This window comes from Colias eurytheme, chromosome 11, assembly GCF_061535395.1.
Source record: "Colias eurytheme isolate Ceu_HAF_F1 chromosome 11, ilColEury1 Martin Lab GWU primary, whole genome shotgun sequence".
In the NCBI taxonomy this organism is placed as follows: Eukaryota; Metazoa; Arthropoda; class Insecta; order Lepidoptera; family Pieridae; genus Colias; species Colias eurytheme.
In genome coordinates, this window is record NC_142990.1 from 289,456 (window position 1) to 309,578 (window position 20,123).

The 20,123-nt window shown below is 32.6% G+C and overlaps 1 protein-coding gene across 1 annotated transcript; it reads left to right on the forward strand.

Moving 5' to 3' along the window:
* Nucleotides 1–18,680: 18,680 nt before the first annotated feature.
* LOC149904304 (uncharacterized) lies at nt 18,681–19,380 on the forward strand. The gene is made up of 2 exons (XM_090106773.1): nt 18,681–18,882; nt 19,211–19,380. The coding sequence occupies exons 1-2, from the start codon at nt 18,691–18,693 to the stop codon at nt 19,349–19,351; spliced, it is 333 nt and encodes a 110-aa protein (XP_089962899.1). The 5' UTR covers nt 18,681–18,690; the 3' UTR covers nt 19,352–19,380.
* The last annotated feature ends 743 nt before the right edge of the window (nt 19,381–20,123 follow it).

Here is a 20,123-nt window from a genome sequence, read left to right on the forward strand (position 1 = left end):
ATATTATCTTTATATTGTGTTTTCATTTTTTTTCCAATTTGTATATTCTTATACCTTTTTTTTGTGGGGAAATCTTCCAATGATACCCACGGCCCCCGGGGAAGGGTTATGTCGGATTCTTACCGACTAAAACCCCACTGTGTTCCGTCGAGCCGCTTTAATGATGGGGCCGCGGGTATTGGTTGGAATTCTTCCGCGACATAATTATTCTTATACCTGCTGTTATGATACATAAATTAGAAAACCAAAACTGAAAACATTATCAACTCGTATATGTAGAGAACTGTTGAATATTATAAAACAATTGAAGAAACTTGGTAAACCTAAAAGGGGATTTCAATTTCAATTTATATAGTGACAATATATTAATTTTGATATCAAGATGTAAATTCAGGTCGCCGCGGAATGCGAGTAGGTTAATACACAATTTAAGCGTCAAGAAACAATCAAGCAAACTGACTTAAACCTAAAACTAACGTAAATCTGAACACGGGAATACCCGGGAGGCTTCACTTGTCAAATCAGAGAAATAACATATCAAATAAACTCCTAATAAGATTCTGCCCGTCAGAGATCTAGTGTGTTCATTATACTGGCTGTTAAGGAATGTATTAATTTTCGCGTGAGATATTAGTTTGGTATTTATTTACAGTTTCAACAATAACACTATAAATATGTTTGGTTATCATCATTCATATCTACTTTCCAACGATCTCATACTATGAAAACAAAAGGTTATTATTTTTGAACCAATATAAATAACTAAGCAAATGTAGAGTACAAAAGACAATATTATATGACTTTTAAAATTTTACGCAAAGTTGTCTAGTTTATATCTTACTAGCTTTCTGCCCGTGGCTTCGCCCGCTTTGTCTAAAACCTAATTATACATTAAAACCTTCCTCTTGAATCACTCTATCTATTTAAAAAAAACCACATAAAATTCCGTTGCGTAGTTTCAAAGATTTAAGCATACCTACATAGAGACATAGGGACACAAAAGGCGACTTCGTTTTATACTATGTAGTGACTTACTGGCTAACCTTTGAGGCAGCAGCAACGGCCTCTTAGAATATGTGTTGATCAGGAAAAATCAAAAAGTTACCGCTATGAAAATGCTCAAAATTGTATGATCTTGTTAATTTATCAGTTATCAGTATACAACAACACAGTCTTTGAAGTTTCGAGTAAAGTCGCAAGCTCCAGCTAGTTTAGTATAAAGCCATTGTTTTCGCTATAGATACTACAGCTACGGTTAAACTGCGCCGAGGTGTAAGTTTTCTCATTACACTTAGCAACTTTCTCCAAAACAGATTAGCGTGTGGTAAACTATGACGAGTCCCGTGTGACGTCACTGATACATATCTTTAATTTGTCGTCCCTGTGGTGTAGTGGTAATAAAATCTTAAGGAATAGTATCAATACTACGAAAAAGATGCAGGTATTTATAAAAAATAAAATTATTATATTGTGTCTATCTCTTTATGAAAGAAGGTAACTATGAATTAATTGGGCGATGGCGATGTGCAAAATTTCAAGATATCTTTTATTGTTGTTTGTTTTTTGTTTTTTCGAATTCTAGGAATGTGTAGTTCTAGTTGAGTGAAACTGTATTCTCTATCACTTGGTAAAAGATCTATCAATCAATATGTCAAACATAGACTGCATACTCATAAATAACATTATTTCAGTGTCAGACGATCGATCATAAATAATGTAATTAGCCCACAATTATAATTTAGCTAAAGCATAATTCAAAATAGAATTTAAAAATATGATTATATCGCTGTAGGAGGGAAATTAGAATGTTATATTATGTCCGTTACATGACCCGTCTAATTAGTAAATAGGGATGGCTAGGTATGTTGGTAATCACTGTGATTTTAACATGTGCAAAATCACTGCTACTGTGATAATTAAGAACGTCTAGCCGCTCGATTCGACTCGGCCAGGGCTGACACAGGGTAAGATTAAAGAATAAATAAGCGTCTCATGGGACTTCGGTAGATTTGTGAGAGTTGAAAAACTGGAAAATTAATTAATGAGGTTATTCATTTAACACGTATACAAATAAAATATTTTCATAGTTTTAGTTTGATAATAGCGTAGATATCGGCCTTGGCCAGGCTTGGCTAGGTAAATTGCGCATTGTTAAAAATATTTGTATAGAATTTGTCAATCGATAGAAAAATTTAACATTTCATTTATTACTTCACAGTCTACTTTTTAAAACAATGCGTGATGAACTAAATAGTTACAGTGAAAAAATTACATAACAGTGATATTAGTATATTTTGTTACTTCGCATCACTAGCAGTGAGTGCTCGAAATATAACGAGATAGAATAATTATGAAAGGGCTGAAAAGTGAATTGGTGAGGGGGAAAATTGTTGAAGTGAACATTCATTTGCAAGTCCGTTCGTTAAGATGTGAAGTAGTGGAAATGCTATAAAAGAACTCCTTTCAAAATTTATAACTTCATTCGTTAATTATGTACACACGTCCTATTGTACAAAATTTTGCAGATAACTATTATATTATTTGAAAAAAAAAAACATTATTTTGTTTTATTATAGGGTAGAAACCTGTTTAGGTGCCAAGAAATATTAATAAGTAATTTTGAGAAACAAAAAAAAACGGGCGTTAAGATGTAGTTGCAGACAAATTACATTCATTTTAAATATACTATTCAAATAAATACGTAGGATCTAATGATAAGTACTAGTTGTAGTAGTACTACTACATGTATACTTAAGTACCAGTGAAATTAGTTCTCAATGACTAAATGCAACGATTGAATCCTTGTTCTGTAAGTCCAAAATATCTGAAATTGTATTTCCATTGATTCGAATAAACCCATATCTCAAATAGACAATCGATTGCTTTTCACAACGAAAATTTTCTCAAAAAGGGATGTCTTCATCGAGCCTGTCAACAAAATCACATATTATCTCAAAATAATTTCACAGCCGTGAGGATCACAAATGTACTTTTAATTAATTCACACAAATTCCTCCACTTTTATTACGGGGTTAAGTAAAAATACATACCTTATGTTTGCTAGTCCCTATTTAGTGCATTAAGCTTTTAACACATGCCTAATTCAACACGTGCGCTGGATACGGCGAACCCTTTCATCTTTTCACAAACCAATTTGAGCTCTACTCGATTGCGTTAAGGTTGGAAATCGTCCATATTATATCCCAAGATGGGATCATTCGAAAGTTTTTAAGTGTGAAAGCCAAAGTGTCGGTACAAACGCGAAGTTAGGTTGTCTCATCTATTATTGAGGGGATTGCGAAAGGGGTTTGTGTAAAATATACTCTGAAAATTCAGCCAAATATCCTTGCATTTTAACCCAACACGTGGAAACAAAGTGCAAAAAACGCTACGCCGTTAAAATACTTTTTTAAGCTATGGAACGGTAGATAATTTTGTATTCGTTTAAATTTTATGGACGATTTTTCTGGACCAACGATATAATTATTCAATTATTTGTAAAAAAATAACATAATATCTCATGGGACACTTCAACAACAACATAACACTTAGCACTAACCATAATTGACACTTATTGCTAATGATTTAACCTCAAAATTTACACTATTAATCCGTCCAATATTGCAAATATTGCAACATTTCAACACAATAGCCTTTTAAATATGAAATACAATAAACTATTACAAAAATAAATCATTAAAAAGTAAAAGCAATTAATTATCAACTTCATTATTAATTTTAGAATTGTTAAAAGTCATACATTAGGTTATAAGCATCTGAAAAAAACAAGAATATGAAGAAAATGTAGAGCATTAGCATATCTCCAATGAAATTTACATTAGTACCTACTTAATAATAATGTAGTGATAATAATAAATTAACTCAATATTTTAATTTGCATTAGTTATTATTCAAACAGCACATATAAATAATATGTAATAAATAATAATGTCAATTATCATTTTAATTTCTTACTTTTCCGTTTTTGAAGTCGGTTGTTTTTAACGCAGTTATTTTTATAGTGAATATTAAGCTTTCCGTGCGATAAGAGCTTTTTATGAAAATTAAGCTCTCCGTGTGATTAGGGCTTCTTGTGAAAATTAAGCTCTCCGTACGATAAGAGCCTTTAATGAAAATTAAGCTCTGCGTGCGATAAGAGCTTTTTGTGAAAATTAAGCTTTCCGTTCGATTAGAGCTTTTAATGAAAATTAAGCTCACCGTGCGATTATAGCTTTTTTGAAAATTAAGCCTCTGTGCGATTAGAGCTCACCGTGCGATTAGAGCTTTTTGTGAAAATTAAGCTTTCCGTGCGATAAGTTTTTTGTGAAAATTAAGCTCTCTGTGCGATTAGAGGTTTTTTGTGAAAATTAAGCTCTCCGTGCGATTAGAGCTTTTTTGTGAAAATTTAGCTTTCCGTGCGAATAGAGCTTTTTGTGAAAATTAAGCTCTCCGTGCGATTAGATCTTTTTGTGAAAATTAAGCTCTCCGTGTGATTAGAGCTTTTTGTGAAAATTAAGCTCTCCATGCGTTTAGAGCTTTTTGTGAAAATTAAGCTCTGCGTGCGATTAGAGCTTTTTATGAAAATTAAGCTTTCCGTGCGATAAGTTTTTTGTGAGAATTAAGCTCTCCGTGCGATGAGAGCTTTTTGTGAAAATTAAGCTCCGTGCGATTAGAGTTTTTTGTGAAAATTAAGCTTTCCATGTGAATAGAGCTTTTTGTGCAAATTAAGCTCTCCATGGGATTAGAGCTCTTTGTGAAAATTAAGCTGTCCGTGCGATTAGAGCTTTTTGTGAAAATTAAGCTTTCCGTGCGATATGAGCTTTTTGTGAAAATAAGCTCTCCGTGCGGTTAGAGCTTTTTATGAAAATTAAGCTCTCCATGCGATTAGAGCTTTTTTGTGAAAATTAAGCTCTCCGTGCGATTAGAGCTTTTTGTGAAAATTAAGCTCTCCGTGCGATTAGAGCTTTTTGTGAAAATTAAGCTTTCCGTGCAATTAAAGCTTTTTGTGAAAATTAAGCTTTCCGTGCGATATGAGCTTTTTGTGAAAATAAGCTCTCCATGCGATTAGAGCTTTTTGTGAAAATTAAGCTCTCCGTGCGATTAGAGCTTTTTGTGAAAATTAAGCTCCGTGCGATTAGAGTTTTTTGTGAAAATTAAGCTTTCCGTGCGAATAGAGCTTTTTGTGAAAATTAAGCTCTCCATGGGATTAGAGCTCTTTGTGAAAATTAAGCTCTCCGTGCGATTAGAGCTTTTTGTGAAAATTTAGCTTTCCGTGCGATATGAGCTTTTTGTGAAAATAAGCTCTCCATGCGATTAGAGCTTTTTATGAAAATTAAGCTCTCCATGCGATTAGAGCTTTTTTGGGAAAATTAAGCTTTCCGTGCGATTAGAGCTTTTTGCGAAAATTAAGCTCTCCGTGCGATTAGAGCTTTTTGTGAAAATTAAGCTCTCCATGCGTTTAGAGCTTTTTGTGAAAATTAAGCTTTCCGTGCGATATGAGCTTTTTGTGAAGATAAGCTCTCCATGCGATTAGAGCTTTTTGTGAAAATTAAGCTCTCCGTGCGATTAGAGCTTTTTGTGAAAATTAAGCTCCGTGCGATTAGAGCCTTTAATGAAAATTAAGCTCTCCATGCGATTAGTTTTTAGTGAATATTAAGCTTTCCGTGCGATTAAAGCTTTTTATGAAAATTAAGCTCTCCGTGTGATTAGAGCTTCTTGTGAAAATAAAGCTCTCTGTGCGATTAGAGCTTTTTGTGAAAATTTAGCTCCGTGCGATTAGAGCTTCTTGTGAAAATTAAGCTTTCCGTGTGATTAGAGCTTTTTGTGAAAATTAAGCTCTCCATGCGATTAGAGCTTTTTTGTGAAAATTAAGCTTCCCGTGTGAATAGAGCTTTTTGTGAATATAAAGCTTTCCGTGCGATTAGAGCTTTTTATGAAAATTAAGCTCTCCGTGCGATGAGAGTTTTTTGTGAAAATTAAGCTCTCCGTGCGATTAGAGCTTTTTTGTGAAAATTTAGCTTTCCGTGCGATTAGAGTCTAATGAAAATTAAGCTCTCCATGCGATTTTATGCGGTTATCAATTCGGCCGGTATATATTTTTTTTATGTATGTACACCGATTACTCCGAGGTTTCTGAACCGATTTACGTGATTCTTTTTTTGTTCGATGCGGGATGGTGTCGAATTGGTCCCATATTTTTTTTTTCGGATAGGCTCAGTAGTTTTTATTTTATGAGCATTTTGCATGACGACTCGGTTGGCACAGTGGTAAAGTAACTGCCTACTGAGCCGACGCGGGTCCCGGGTTCGATCCCCGGTCAGGGCAAATATTTGTGTGATGAACTCAATTATTTGTTCCTGGGTCTGGGTGTTATTATCTTTATATGTATTTATTAAATATTATATTTATCGTCGCCTAGTACCCACAACACAAGCCTTAATAATTGAGCTTACTGTGGGACTAGGTCGATTTGTGTAATAATGTCCTATAATATTTATTTATTTATTTTTGTCTGTACTCGATGACTAAGTTGATATGTAGCAAGTAACTTTGATTCACTTCCCGGTAATCGATTGAGCTGAAATTTTGAATACGTATGTAAATTTGATAGCGATGAAACATTATCATGACATGAAGCTGATTTGATGATGGAATCGGAAGGTGGCCATAGGAACTCAGTAATATATTGACTCAACTTTATCGAGTTTGGGCTCGTTTGATTCGTGTTGAAAAATACACTAAAAAGTATTAAATAAAAATAACTGCGTTAAAAACAACCGACTTCAAAAACGGAAAAGTAAGAAATAAAAAATATTTGATATTATTAACTACTACATAATATTATTGTACATATTTCGCAATAAAAAGTGGCCTATGTCCTTTCTCGGGTATCAAAATATCTCTATACCAAATTTCATGCAAATTGGTTCAGTAGTTAAGGCGTGATTGAGTAACAGACAGACAGACAGAGTTACTTTCGCATTTATAATATTAATAAAGTATGGATTTAATTTAATTAGTAACATTTTTTACAATTTCTACTGGTACCAGGTTGCTAGTATACAACTTGAATCAAAATTTCTATTTATTTAATATATTTAAAGTTGGATTTATTGTGGAACTAACAATTAAGTGACTTGTGTTAAAATGTATGGCGAAGTCGAATTATACAAAACTCTGTCCATATCGAACATCAATTCAATACAGACATACAGAACCACAAAACACCTACACGTACACATGATATCTAAACACACACACACGACAAATACGCATCCACACACCCACACGTCCAACCGGACACCACTTAAGCATCTCATCAAAATAATAGTCGCGCAAGAAATTAAAATTCGTCCCGTTCCCTTTGTTTTCGCGTTTCGCAAACTCATTTCGCATTCATAGTACGCTCCCGTAATACACAAATATTCGCTAACTACACCAATTAGCGAGGAGCCAACAATTTGCTGAGCCAGCAATATTTCATATTTAAAACTAACTTGAGAACGCGAAATTTTTCCTCGGTTTTGGTAACTCGTGTGTTTTTAATGTTAGTGACGGTTTGAATTGGCTACGCGAAAGTTGGGTATTAGTCTAGCTTTTCGATTTTAGATGCTAGTTCTAGCTATTTTCAATGAGTCCAAAAACTAGACTTTTAACCTGCAATAGTATTATGAGTTTGTTTTTGTTAGGTGTAGACGAATAACTCTGATTTTTCCATTTAGACGACGTTGATTCGCTAACTTACATAAATTCTAAATTATAGACAATAATATGATTATAAATATTATAGAAGCAGTCGTAAAATCTCTGAACAATATATTTTAAGTATAACATTGTCTGAACATTAATTAAGGCATTAAACATTACCGCGACGTAATAAACACCAAAGATAATTTTACCGTCATCTCGAAGTCAATTTAAAGATTCATAAGATATGAAGACACAATAAAGATACGACATAAAGCCTAGCGAAGTCGTAAACATAAAATGTAAGTAGGTACGATGAATTTATATATTTATATTTACGGCAAGTTTGTCAGTGTTTGACAAATGGGCGCAGGTGCGTCTCGAATGTTCCAATCGTGGAATGGAAATTACGCGCGCATTCGGAACGTCTAATTCCACTCATTATACGCAATCGGAAAAGTATTATGCTTTTGTTGTTTTGTTGTATAGATACTTGATAAATAGCAGTAATGAAGTACATGGAAATATTTATCAATCAAAGCTTATGCTATAAGCTCTGATTGACACAGGACTTGAAGAAAAATAATTATAGATAGTGTTACTCGGTAAGAACTTTCTCATTATCAAATTATTTAAAAATAGGCTAAGAAGGTTTAAATCCTAACAAACCAACAAACAAAAATATGAAATCTTTCAACAAAACTTTTTCAAGACTTTGCTCTCTTGGTAACAGGACGAATAGTAACATGTTTTTATACAAAATTTCATATCGTTCAATATTGTCTAAACAAACTTTCCTCATATTTAGTAGCGTAATAAAATTAACTGAATATATCAAGGGATTGGATCAAAATTTTAGCCAAATTAAATTTATATTTGAACAGTTTTTGTGTCTCCTTCAGCGTGAAAGTTGTCTGATTTATAGGTATTAGTGTAACATTTCGTAGCATGAATCTGGGTAGTAAGTTTCATGGGATTAAAATCCGGGTCCTTAAGCGTCAGCTTAGTTAAAGAATCGCTTAGTCTAGTGTTTTTCTATAGTAGAAATTAAAAATGTATATTTCAAATGAAAAGAGACAATTGCGTTTTCCTAGATTGTTGTTTATAACTAAAATAATAATATTTTTTAGATTAACCGAACTAATCATTTCTTTTTGTTTCTACAATATACTTACTTTGTATTATGAAAGTTTGAATATTTACTATAGCATTACATTGTGTTCATAACTATTAAGCGATTTAAAATTTAAATAGAATGAGTAATTTGAATGATATCATTAAAATTTATTAAATTTGAATATTTTACTTAATGTGTAAATTCAGTTTACAACTGAATCAGTCAAAAACCATGTTTGTTTACAGTATATTCATCAATTGCACGATTTGATATAAATTAAACAATTTTGTTTATTTACATAACAAAACATCACTTTTTGTAACATTTCGAATACAGTAAGGTTATTTTGCGCTCGTTTTTCGATAAATCTGCAGCAGAGCTCGTGGCGCGTATATAATAGACTTCATAACATGTTGATAGTAATTTTGTTTCGTATAAAAATATGGGAGCTTCGCTGTCCTATCTATAATTTTGACCTAGTTCACCTTTATTGCAATATCTTACGTTAAATTTTGTAAAATGTTAGACCGGTTATCTGATGCGGTTGTTGAATATTTTGCCATAATGTGCACTTTCTTTAGTGTATGGATTTAAAAGATTTCAATAAATAGATGCTGGTGAAATTTTCGTGTTGCAAAAATGTTATTTTGTATTTATTACATAAAGCGAAATCAATCAATTAGATCACACCAATATTTATATAAAACTACACATATCGTTCAATTATAATAGCTTACTATATTTCGATTGAGTGCCGAAATTTACAAAAATGTTTCAATGCTTTTGCACCTTTATTTGCTCAGATCAATCTCAAGGCTACAATCAGACATTGTTAAGTGCTTTGCACCAATTATAGACGTAACACGTTTAGTATTTGCAGATCATTCAGTACACCAAAATAGTTCCGTCTGAGGTGTGTACTGTGCACTGTAGAGGACAAACCGACACAACTCTGTCAAAGGCCAATAGCGATTGATTTGAATTGAGCTATTTTAGCAAGCAATGGCTTGGAGAATTTACTCAAGCTGTGTTTGGTGTATTTCTTGTAAGATAAGACGAAGTTATCCTTAAGGCGTAGATATGGAAGTTACGTCTTCTTTTGCATATTATGGTATTACTAGCTTTCCGCCCGCGGCTTCGCCCACGTTTTCAAAGAAAAACCCGCATAGTTCCCGTTCCCGTTTGATTTCCGGGATAAAACCTATCCTATGTGTTAATACAAGTTACTCTCTATATGTGAGCTAAATTTCATTGTAATCGGTTCAGTAGTATTTGCGTGAAAGAGTAACAAACACACACCTCATCCACACATCCTCACAAACTTTCGCATTTATAATATTATAGTAGGATAAAGTATATTTATATTAATATAAGCATTGTTGCAGAAAGTGTCTGTTAGAATAAATTTTATTTCTTCTAGTTTCTCTTGCAAATATATTAAATATATCCAGTACTTTATGATTGTGAAAACTCGTTTATGTAAATAGGGTTTTTACAATAATAAAACCAGCTGCTCGCTTCGAAGCAATGACGTTTTCTGGTGAAAGAATTTACAATATTATGTGTATGGTTGTATCTTAAGTAGGTATAACTATAAAAAAAATATAATATCCAATATCTACATATTCCTTATTCGCTGCTCGCACTGGCTTTATCAACTAGGTATTTACTTAAAATTCCATCTATATACAGGAGAGATGTTACTTTACTTGTTAGTTTCTCCTCGCTTATATAGTTAAAAAATCTTGCGCGCCATATTAAACAGAACAAAATTGGTACACAAAAGAGAGTCCAAAAATGTCCATCCCATTAAAGGTTTACTTAGCGGAGTGTACCTGTTGTATCAAGTCGGAACTTCAATTAAAGCTGCAATGTCGGTATTATTGTTTAAACTTGTAAAGAACGGGGCTGTCCGTGACAGCGCCACCTATTGTACGGATCTGGCTATAGGTGTGGTGTGAGGGGTGAGCGGCTGCGGGAAATATAATGTTTACGTTTAAACCAATCATTGTATAGAGGAAAAGTTTCATTTGTGTATTTGGAAGTTTAATCCATACTAATATTATAAATGCGAAAGTAACTCTGTCTGTCTGTCTGTCTGTTACTCAATCACGCCTAAACTACTGAACCAATTTTCATGAAATTTGGTATGGAGATATTTTGATACCCGAGAAAGGACATAGGTTACTTTTTATCCCGGAAAAATGATGTAATCCCGGAAATCCCACGGGAACGGGAACTATGCGGGTTTTTCTTTGATTGCGCGGGCGAAGCCGCGGGCGGAAACCTAGTTGTAGATAAAAGAGGAATTACCCTATGTGATTACGTCTTAGGAGACAATACCATGAAGCACTTTAACCATCTAATACAAATACTAGGTAAATTTAATAAAAGCACAGATAACGTAACACCAAATATACAACCAAGTAAACAATAGATACCTAGGTAATCGTTTTTAATTTGAAGTTCAATTGAAAACCTCAAGTTTTACAAGTTTATCGTTTAAGAATGAATGAGAAGACATTTAAGTAATAGGCTATAATTAAGGCTCGGTTATTTTTTTACAAATGATAAAATGTAAATTAAAGGTTTTTTTAAATTCCATGTAGAGCCATTTAAAATGGAAGAAAATTTCTTCAGAAAATTCATTCGGGTAATAAATGATTCACCATCGCTTATGACATACCCCACACGATATACTTGGTCCTTTGCGCACTTCCCAGGATGAAAAACAACGATACGAGCTGCTTTTGTTGGCAGCTTCCTTTGTCTCTAACAAGATACTTATCTGCTATTTACTCGTTTACCTGTTGTCATCCGCCTTTTTACTGCCCTTTATCGGCGCTGGTCGAAGGAAAGAGAGATAATGGAGTGTCTTGATACATTGGCGTTTGAAGATTACGTTTTTATAAAGGAAAGATTCAGCTTTGTGGACTGAAGTAACGTTAGATGTACAGTAGGGCTAACATAGGGCTAAAAACTCAAACATTTATTTAAATAGACTTCTTCTATAAAGACTTCCAAATCGTCATAACATGCTCATAGTTTGATTTAGCATAATCGGATTTTGAACGGAGACGAATTTGTATTCTGAGAATTTATACATAACAAAAAGAGGAACGGTAACGATATGAATACTTGAGTATACAAAAGCTCTAGATATTGTTATTATTACCTTGGAATTCAGACGCTCTTTCTTTCTATAATTAAGGAACTAATTCTGTTCATTGTTTTAGTTGTTTTTCACGCAATTAGGAAAGGGCTGGGTTACTTTACGGTTACTTAACATTACAACTTGATCGTAAACAAGATTATACCGTGTTAAGTATGTGCGTAGTAAAATTTTCCACAGCATTTCGTTAAACATAGATGTCAAAATTAGTAGGTAACTCAGTGCTTTAAGTCCGAAAGACTTTAAGAGAAGGCCGTGGAGAATATTAAATCGATCTCTTTAATCAAAATTTTCAATACGCTTACCACAAATATTTCCGTGTGATAAAGTCTATGTTTTCTTCAAGCTTTAACTCTGTACCTCAAACGGGCCAGGAATGTGCGATGTATAAAAATTTAAAACATATTATTAACTACCTACCTACATACATAGTTATAATATAAGCTTTACTCGTAAAAAAATAAGACGCACTAAATAAGCCAAATTTAACTCACAATTTATAAACGAATGTATACAATGAACAATAGCACAGTATAAACAACGTAATAGTTCGGAGAGGGCCAATGGAGGGTGCTCACTGGAGGGCCCTCCAGTCGAGAGTCCTTCCCGCCGATATAGCAATAAGAACTGAGTTAGATTTTGCGTGTAATTAGAGAATGGGATTAAGGTTTTCTATTGTATGAGTGAGTATTATTAATAGTGTGGAAAATAGTTAGTAAATTTGGAAGTAGACACTTATTTATTACTTACTAGCTTTCCGCTCGCGGCTTCGCCCGCTTTGTCTAAAACTTAACAAATTATAATTTATATTAAAATCATCCTCTTGAATCACTCTATCTATTAAAAAAAACCGCATCAAAATCCGTTGCGCAGTTTTAAAGTTTTAAGCAAACATAGGGATAGAGAAAGCTACTTTGTTTTATACAATGTCACAGAATACTTCATTTCTATGCAGTGATTGTATTTGTGGTATTGTAGCACTCTCTGAATGAAAATGTTGTATTGAAGATATTAAACATCGTTGAAATTTGTAATAGATGAAGTATAATTCTTCTAAACTCTTCATTTTTTTATTAATATCTCTACGTTAATTTATTATTCGTACAACTCCGTAAACAGATGTTATTGTAAATTAAAACAAACAGTAAATTTCAATACAATGTTGTTATGTAAATATATGATTAATTACATAAACATTACATAACTTGCAATACCTACAATTAGAGCTCTTACAGGTCGTGCTAATTAATCGAGCTTAGAGGGTTGATATGCCGTCATCTCGAGAAAACAAGCGCTGTGTAACATTGTGTAGTCACACGGGGTGATTTTAATCATGTTTGTTTTTTTAATATTTGACTTAAACGAAACAGTTTTCGAAACAAGATCAGCATACAGAAATTCTTTTCGCGAGTTTTTTCAGATTTTTACTTACGGACTATTCTTTGTAGAAATTGAATTTCGAACCGGTGGTAAATGATTATTTTTCCAAAGTTTGACGAATCAAAATCGCATCTAAACGAAGTTGAACAAATCAATGTCTGAATTTTAGTTTAAATTTATCACTGCTCGTAATGGTGACGAAAATGGCGAAGGGAAATTAGTATGTTCTAAAGTTAGAATGTTCAACGGTTTAATTTTCTGGCGAAATGAGTACATTCAAATTGAATTTTTCGATATAATTTTGATCTTCACATGATAAATTGAATACATATTCATCTAACCTAGAGCTATAATTAGGTAATATAATTATAAAGTTATTATATTCCTTAAAGCTTATTATTTAGTTCTGTAGAGCACCTAATGTGATCACACAATTACGGTAATCACTATTTAATTATGCGTAACTTTGCAGTCGAAAAGAGGGAAGTCAGATCGCCCTATGTTTTTGTTGTTACCTCCCTTCACCCCCGCCCTCCCCAGCACTCACCTGCTATACAACAACGCATATGAGAAATCATTTCATACCGGTCAAATGTGGCTACTTGACCACATTTTTTTACTTTTTCTTAGCTAACTTAATTATGTTAAACTTTTATTAACATTTTATGATTTGTTCTTGTCATGAATGATTTCATCATTCACTTTTACTAGGTATTTCCTTAAAATATATTGAATCTGACATTATTTACAAATAAACGTAATACAGGTCAAATTGACACTGATGTGGTATCTTGACCTTGCACATCAGTTTTCATAGGTAGATGCTTAACATTCTTGTTTTAGGCTAAGTTGCTATTACTTTTTAAGTCTTCGACTTTTTAAATATTGCAGCCCGAAGCTTTACAATAAACTGTTAGGCTCTGGCTACCTGGTCAAGTTGCCACGGGATTTGTAATGATTTCATACAAAGCATTACATGTCGGATAGGGTTGTCACAAATAAGACACAAATTTTAATGAACTATTTATTTATTAAACTAAATTTAATACATATGTATATGTATATTACTTAATACTTATAGGTATTTATTAATAGGTAAGGAAACATTTATTTTTCATTAGAAATATGCTAAATCGTTGTCATCAAAGAGAGTATAAGTATCTGGATTGTCCGAAATTTGCAGCAAATTTATTGATTTTACTATGCAAAACTCGAAACAGATAAAAAAAGGAAAAAATGCAGTCACGTTATTTTTTGTGTCAACCCTAGGCGTCGGTCAAGTTGCCACGCAGCGGTCAATGGCAACTTGACCTAACCTGAGGCATCAATGCCCAAGCAAATATTTCGACAGATGAGCCTAAAATTGGATAGTTCCCACTGTAAAATCAATCTCTAGGGTTCATTACACAACATATCAAAACTGTACTCACCTGAGATGTGCAGTTTAAGCTCTACAAACATAATAATACTGACACCGGCAAAAGATCCTTAGTCACAGTCACACTTCGATACGTTATATTGCGAGAACCAACAGCGTTACCGCTTTAAAATTAAAATATGTTGCCAATTAATATTTTAAAAACCTACCAACATCGATACGTTAGGTCAATTTGCTTTCAATTCTACAAAATTTGATATTTTGTTGTTAAACGGAAGGTGTGGTCAAGTTGCCAAGTAAAGGTCAAGTAGCCACATTTGACGGTAACTCTATTAACATAGATTGACATGATATATGGTTTTTTCTAATTTTACTTATCAATCTATATTATACAAGGATTCAAAATGATTGAATTGAGGAGCCTTAAGGAGCCATTTCAGTGGCTATTTGTGATAAATTTGATAAAAAAATTAACACAAAATGACTTTTCAATGCATCAAATTTAAATATTCATTAGACCCTGTTAATTGCACCATTTATAACTAAAAGTTTATCTAAACTTTTTTTTTGCTACTGAAATTTAAAGTAATTTCCCATAATTTTTCATTTCGTACATCACAGTACACATTTACAATATTACATGAACATTCCTTTATGAATATTTTCTTTATTCAGACATTTACAAATTATAATACGAACTGTCATACTGAGTCCAATAACAATTGTATTTTCCCTTCTTTTCACACTTATATGATAATATATGTGTAGGAAAGAGATAGAAGGTGGATTAGCAAAGGTCGACCTTCTGTAACTTACTTTGCATTAAGATACGTAATTTTGTATTATATTTGAACAGCTAATTTTCTGAAATAATATGAAAAGAGAATTGAACATTGAGTTTATTTAATGCCTATATGACAAGTCAAGTTTCCTAAATTCAGTATAATATTATTGAAACTCAAAACTTTCTCTTCATACAAACTTCCAGAAGCCCTTACAAATATACATTTTCTTATCGTCAAACTAGCGCTGATGCGAAATTCCGGTTTTATAATAAAGTATTGAATGATCTACATTCTACACTAATGAAAATATAATGCAATACATAATATTGTGATGAGGAAAGATTTGATTTGATTTACCTACTTCTAAAGCTTCAAAATATATTAATAAAAATCAACAGAAGAGCGCTATCACCTTTGTGATTCAAGAAAGGAAAAAGGTCAAAAGGAGACACTACGTAACAGGTTTTTTTTTATTTTAAAACTTTATTACGGTTTAACCATCTCAAAGCTGAGAGCAGCTGCTGCTTCCACATATTTTGCTATATCTACCCCTCTTTTCACTAATTATTTATTAATTAATACGTGTAATAAGTTCCTTATTATACCCAGGGTTGGAAATAACAGTACCGTGGTCAGTCTACCCGTGACCACATGTAAATTATAGCAGTGTTTGCGTGAATTATGTAGGGTCTAGCGAATTGAGACAGGTCTATACTCTATAGTGTAATAGTCGTAATAATATGAAGGTTTTTGATTACGTCATGTCTGGTAGATGTAAAAATTCAATGGTCAAATTCCTAGTGGTAGACTTACCTAATTGTTTTGATACACAATCTGGTATCACTTATGATCAGTCTCATACAAACATGCATTGTTTCACCACATCAAACGTAAATTAAAGATAAAGTTGCGAACGTCTGACTTCGAATGATCCATCAACTTACCAGTGAATAGAGAATTTTATGAGGAAAAGATGTAAAGATGTGCCGTGAATATGTATTGAACAAAAAACAAATTGAATAATGAAACAATTTCATCCATAAAAACAAGAAAGGCCACTACAAAAAGAATAAAACATTAAAGTATCGGTTCCGAAAACACAATAAAAATAAACAAATTGTACGTAAAATAATGCTGCCTTGGTACAGGCCTGCGGGAATTTATTCTGATGCCTTAAATCCTTATTTATATGATAACGTAATAATTTATACGGAACCCTTGGACTGGGGACGCTTTCTTATATTGTACACTCGCATGAAAAAGGTATTTTAATGTTATACTGATTATGTATTCTGTACAATCGCCTGAAACATTTTAATAATAAAATTGTAACAATCACAGTTTCCTTTATGATACGAGGAAGGAATGCATTAGAATGCATTAGAATAGCTACTTGGTTTTATCTTAAATCTAACTCTTAGTTTGTCAAAAAGCATCTATTTTCCACAATTTATTGTCATTGAACTTACTATAATCAGGACCAAAACCCACGACATTAACCACTGAGCCTGGAACCGTACCTTGTAATGTGCGCGACTGTACCACATTTAAAGCACGATGTATTGCGGATCTAAAAGCGGTGTTACACGCAAATACGGGAGTTTTCACCTCGTAAACATAAGTAATGACTGTTCTGCATGCTGTGCTTAAAAATATTCCACCTTTACCAAATCTCTTGACTCTTGAACAACTAGATCATAGTACAGTTTCGCACGGAAGCTAATTAGGAAGTAATTTTGATTGTACTCAAATCGTTTAGTTGTCGTCTTATAATTTTTTTTTTCTATTGAAATTGTTATGTGTGCATTAAGCGGTGAAACCATTCTGAATTTGAATTTAAATTATCATATTAAATTGGGTACCGCATTTATTTAACATACCTATTCATTATCATCACCCTACTCTTTTCCCGGGCAAGAATAAAGCCATGGAAATATGAAGCCACAATTAAAATGCTGAATTATATTTTCCTACATCCATTTAAGCAGATAAATCTAGTCTAGTCTCTAGTCTTATACGTTTTGAATGAGGACAAGGGCCAGCCTGACCAGCGGCTCCCCGCCACTTTGATCAGGTCGTCTGTCCACCTCGTAAATCATAATATTATACATCAAATAAATATACTTGGCGACGTAAAACATAATAATCGATCTTGAAACTTGTAACTCGTGTAACAAATCAGAAGTTGCCTCTACATCAACTTTTAGTGCCGAAACTTCAAGATGAAGTGATGACAAATGAAAGTCAATCTATTTCATTTAATGTTTGGAGTTTGGGTGTTCGCTTTCGCCCCGACATCTGCTGCTAATGTGGCCTTTATTATGGGACTTTTTAACTTCCTATTTCGTGAACTCTTTGTAATACACTTCTTTATTTCACACGAGGTTTTTCCTCACTTTTATGTAGGTATTGGTAATTGACATAGATTTTTATTTATTTAAATTAACTTTTATTTTTGTATGCGAGACGTTATTTTCTGGATGCAATACTTAGCCTTAATTTAATCTTCATAAAATTAATGACAACAATTTATTTTGTTAAAGTTTCGTGTTTTCTTCATGAAAAATACATCTTGTTTTTCTTTTCATAAAAAATAGATAATCTGAATCACACATGCGGTACAATTTACTTAATTATACGTTTACAAATAATAAAGACCAAAAATGTTTTTGAACATTTGTCCCTTTCTAACCCAGGAGACCTTGAAATAAAAAATAGCAGATTTAACTCCTTTCTATAATTTCCACGTAGTGCATATTATACACTTATTTTAAAAATTTCGTAACTTGTTATTCTAAACATTAAAGTTAGGGAACTTGCATTCGTTTCAATTCATAAAAATCGTTAAAAATAGTACTTATCTTCAATTCTCTTTAACCGTATCTTCTCGAGTAAGATAAATCAAGATAAACTAGACCAAAACTAAATGTACAATTTAATCTGAAACTTTATCTGCAGCGATAAAACACATAGTTGAATGACGGACAAAATGATATAACTTTTCTTTAAAACTGTATTTAAATATAACTTCTATTACCGTGGTTTAAAGTCTATATACGTTTGCGAATAGATTCTTAACAGTTCAAAGCTCTGACCAGAATTATCTATTGATAAATTTATATGACAATAAATATTGATCTAGCATCACATTCTTGAAAAATTTCAAAGCAAGATGAGTTCGTTAAAACCTGCTTTGTTTTTGGTGTTGATGCTTGTATTAGTGAACATTTGTAGGGCGGATAACTTGACGATAGGGAGCAGCCTAAACGCTCAACTAGTGCATATGGAGCAAGTGTCACTAACCGGTATACCGCTCAAAACAAGGTCGAAATCGGTGTTCTACAATGGACAGATAGCTATAAAGGTAACATTTTGATAGTTGTAAACTTGTACCTAACAATTCAGCGTGATGCATTCTGATGACTTGTATGAAAAAATATGGAAAAATAGATCAAAACAATCCCCGAAGCGGATTGTTGATTCATATTATCATAAAAAATATTGACAGAAACAAGTAAGGATAGACTTTCATCGGACAAAAAATAATTATATTTAATAAAAATCCGATTCGCATGTTTAATATATAAAATAATATTGCTACATTCAACATTTTCATGACGTCTTCTTAAAATCAGAACTAACGTGGTATATAATGTTATAAAGGTTAATTTTCACATTTATTTACTTTTCAGGGTATAACAGCATTAGATTTGGACAAGTCCAAAGCAAAAGTGAGCATCACGGCCGGCGGAGTGGGGTCTACTTACGTTAACTTGAAGTTAAAGAGCGAGAGAGGGGATGGACTTAACTATCAGATACAGATTTATGCTTAATATTTACTATTAATAATAATTTATGTTAAATGGAAAATAAATGTTATAATCGTATATATGCTTACGCTATGTTTGTTATTTACATATAATTATGTAAAGTCAAATATAATCATGATAAATAATAAATAATTGCACCAGCCCCCCTAGTCAAGTGGCTTTCTGTTAGCGTAGCGTTCAATAGAATAGACTACGAATTTATGAGATTGACGTAGGCTGTAGATAAACGTATCTACATCTCATACATTCGTAGTCTATTCTATTGAGCGCTACGCTAACAGAAAGCCACTTGACTAGGGGGGCAGATATTTTATATGACAGGACAAAAATAACTTAATTCACATTTAAATAATTACAAGTATTTCTAACGTTCTTAAGACTATCATATTATAACATCAATTGATGAATCAGAAGAAAACATAAACTAACCATGTTATCAAAACTGTCTTATCTTGTGATGGAATGACAACAATAATATCTCTTATTTCGCTTCATAAGATCATACTACTTATCGTACCTACTTGTACTCTTTCCACAGATGTATAATTGATATGTTTTAACTAAGATGTTTGGGATATTTGTACAAACCTTTTATTGAGAAATTTAAGTCACCATATATTATTATCCTGAAAAGCGTTAAATTATAAAAGATGATTTATTCGTGTTAACATGAAGCTCTACAGGGGACTAGTAAAAAGCGCAAATGCAAAATTATCAATTAATAATTAAAAGAAAGCAATATTGCATATACTCAAATTATTATTCATGAAAAAAA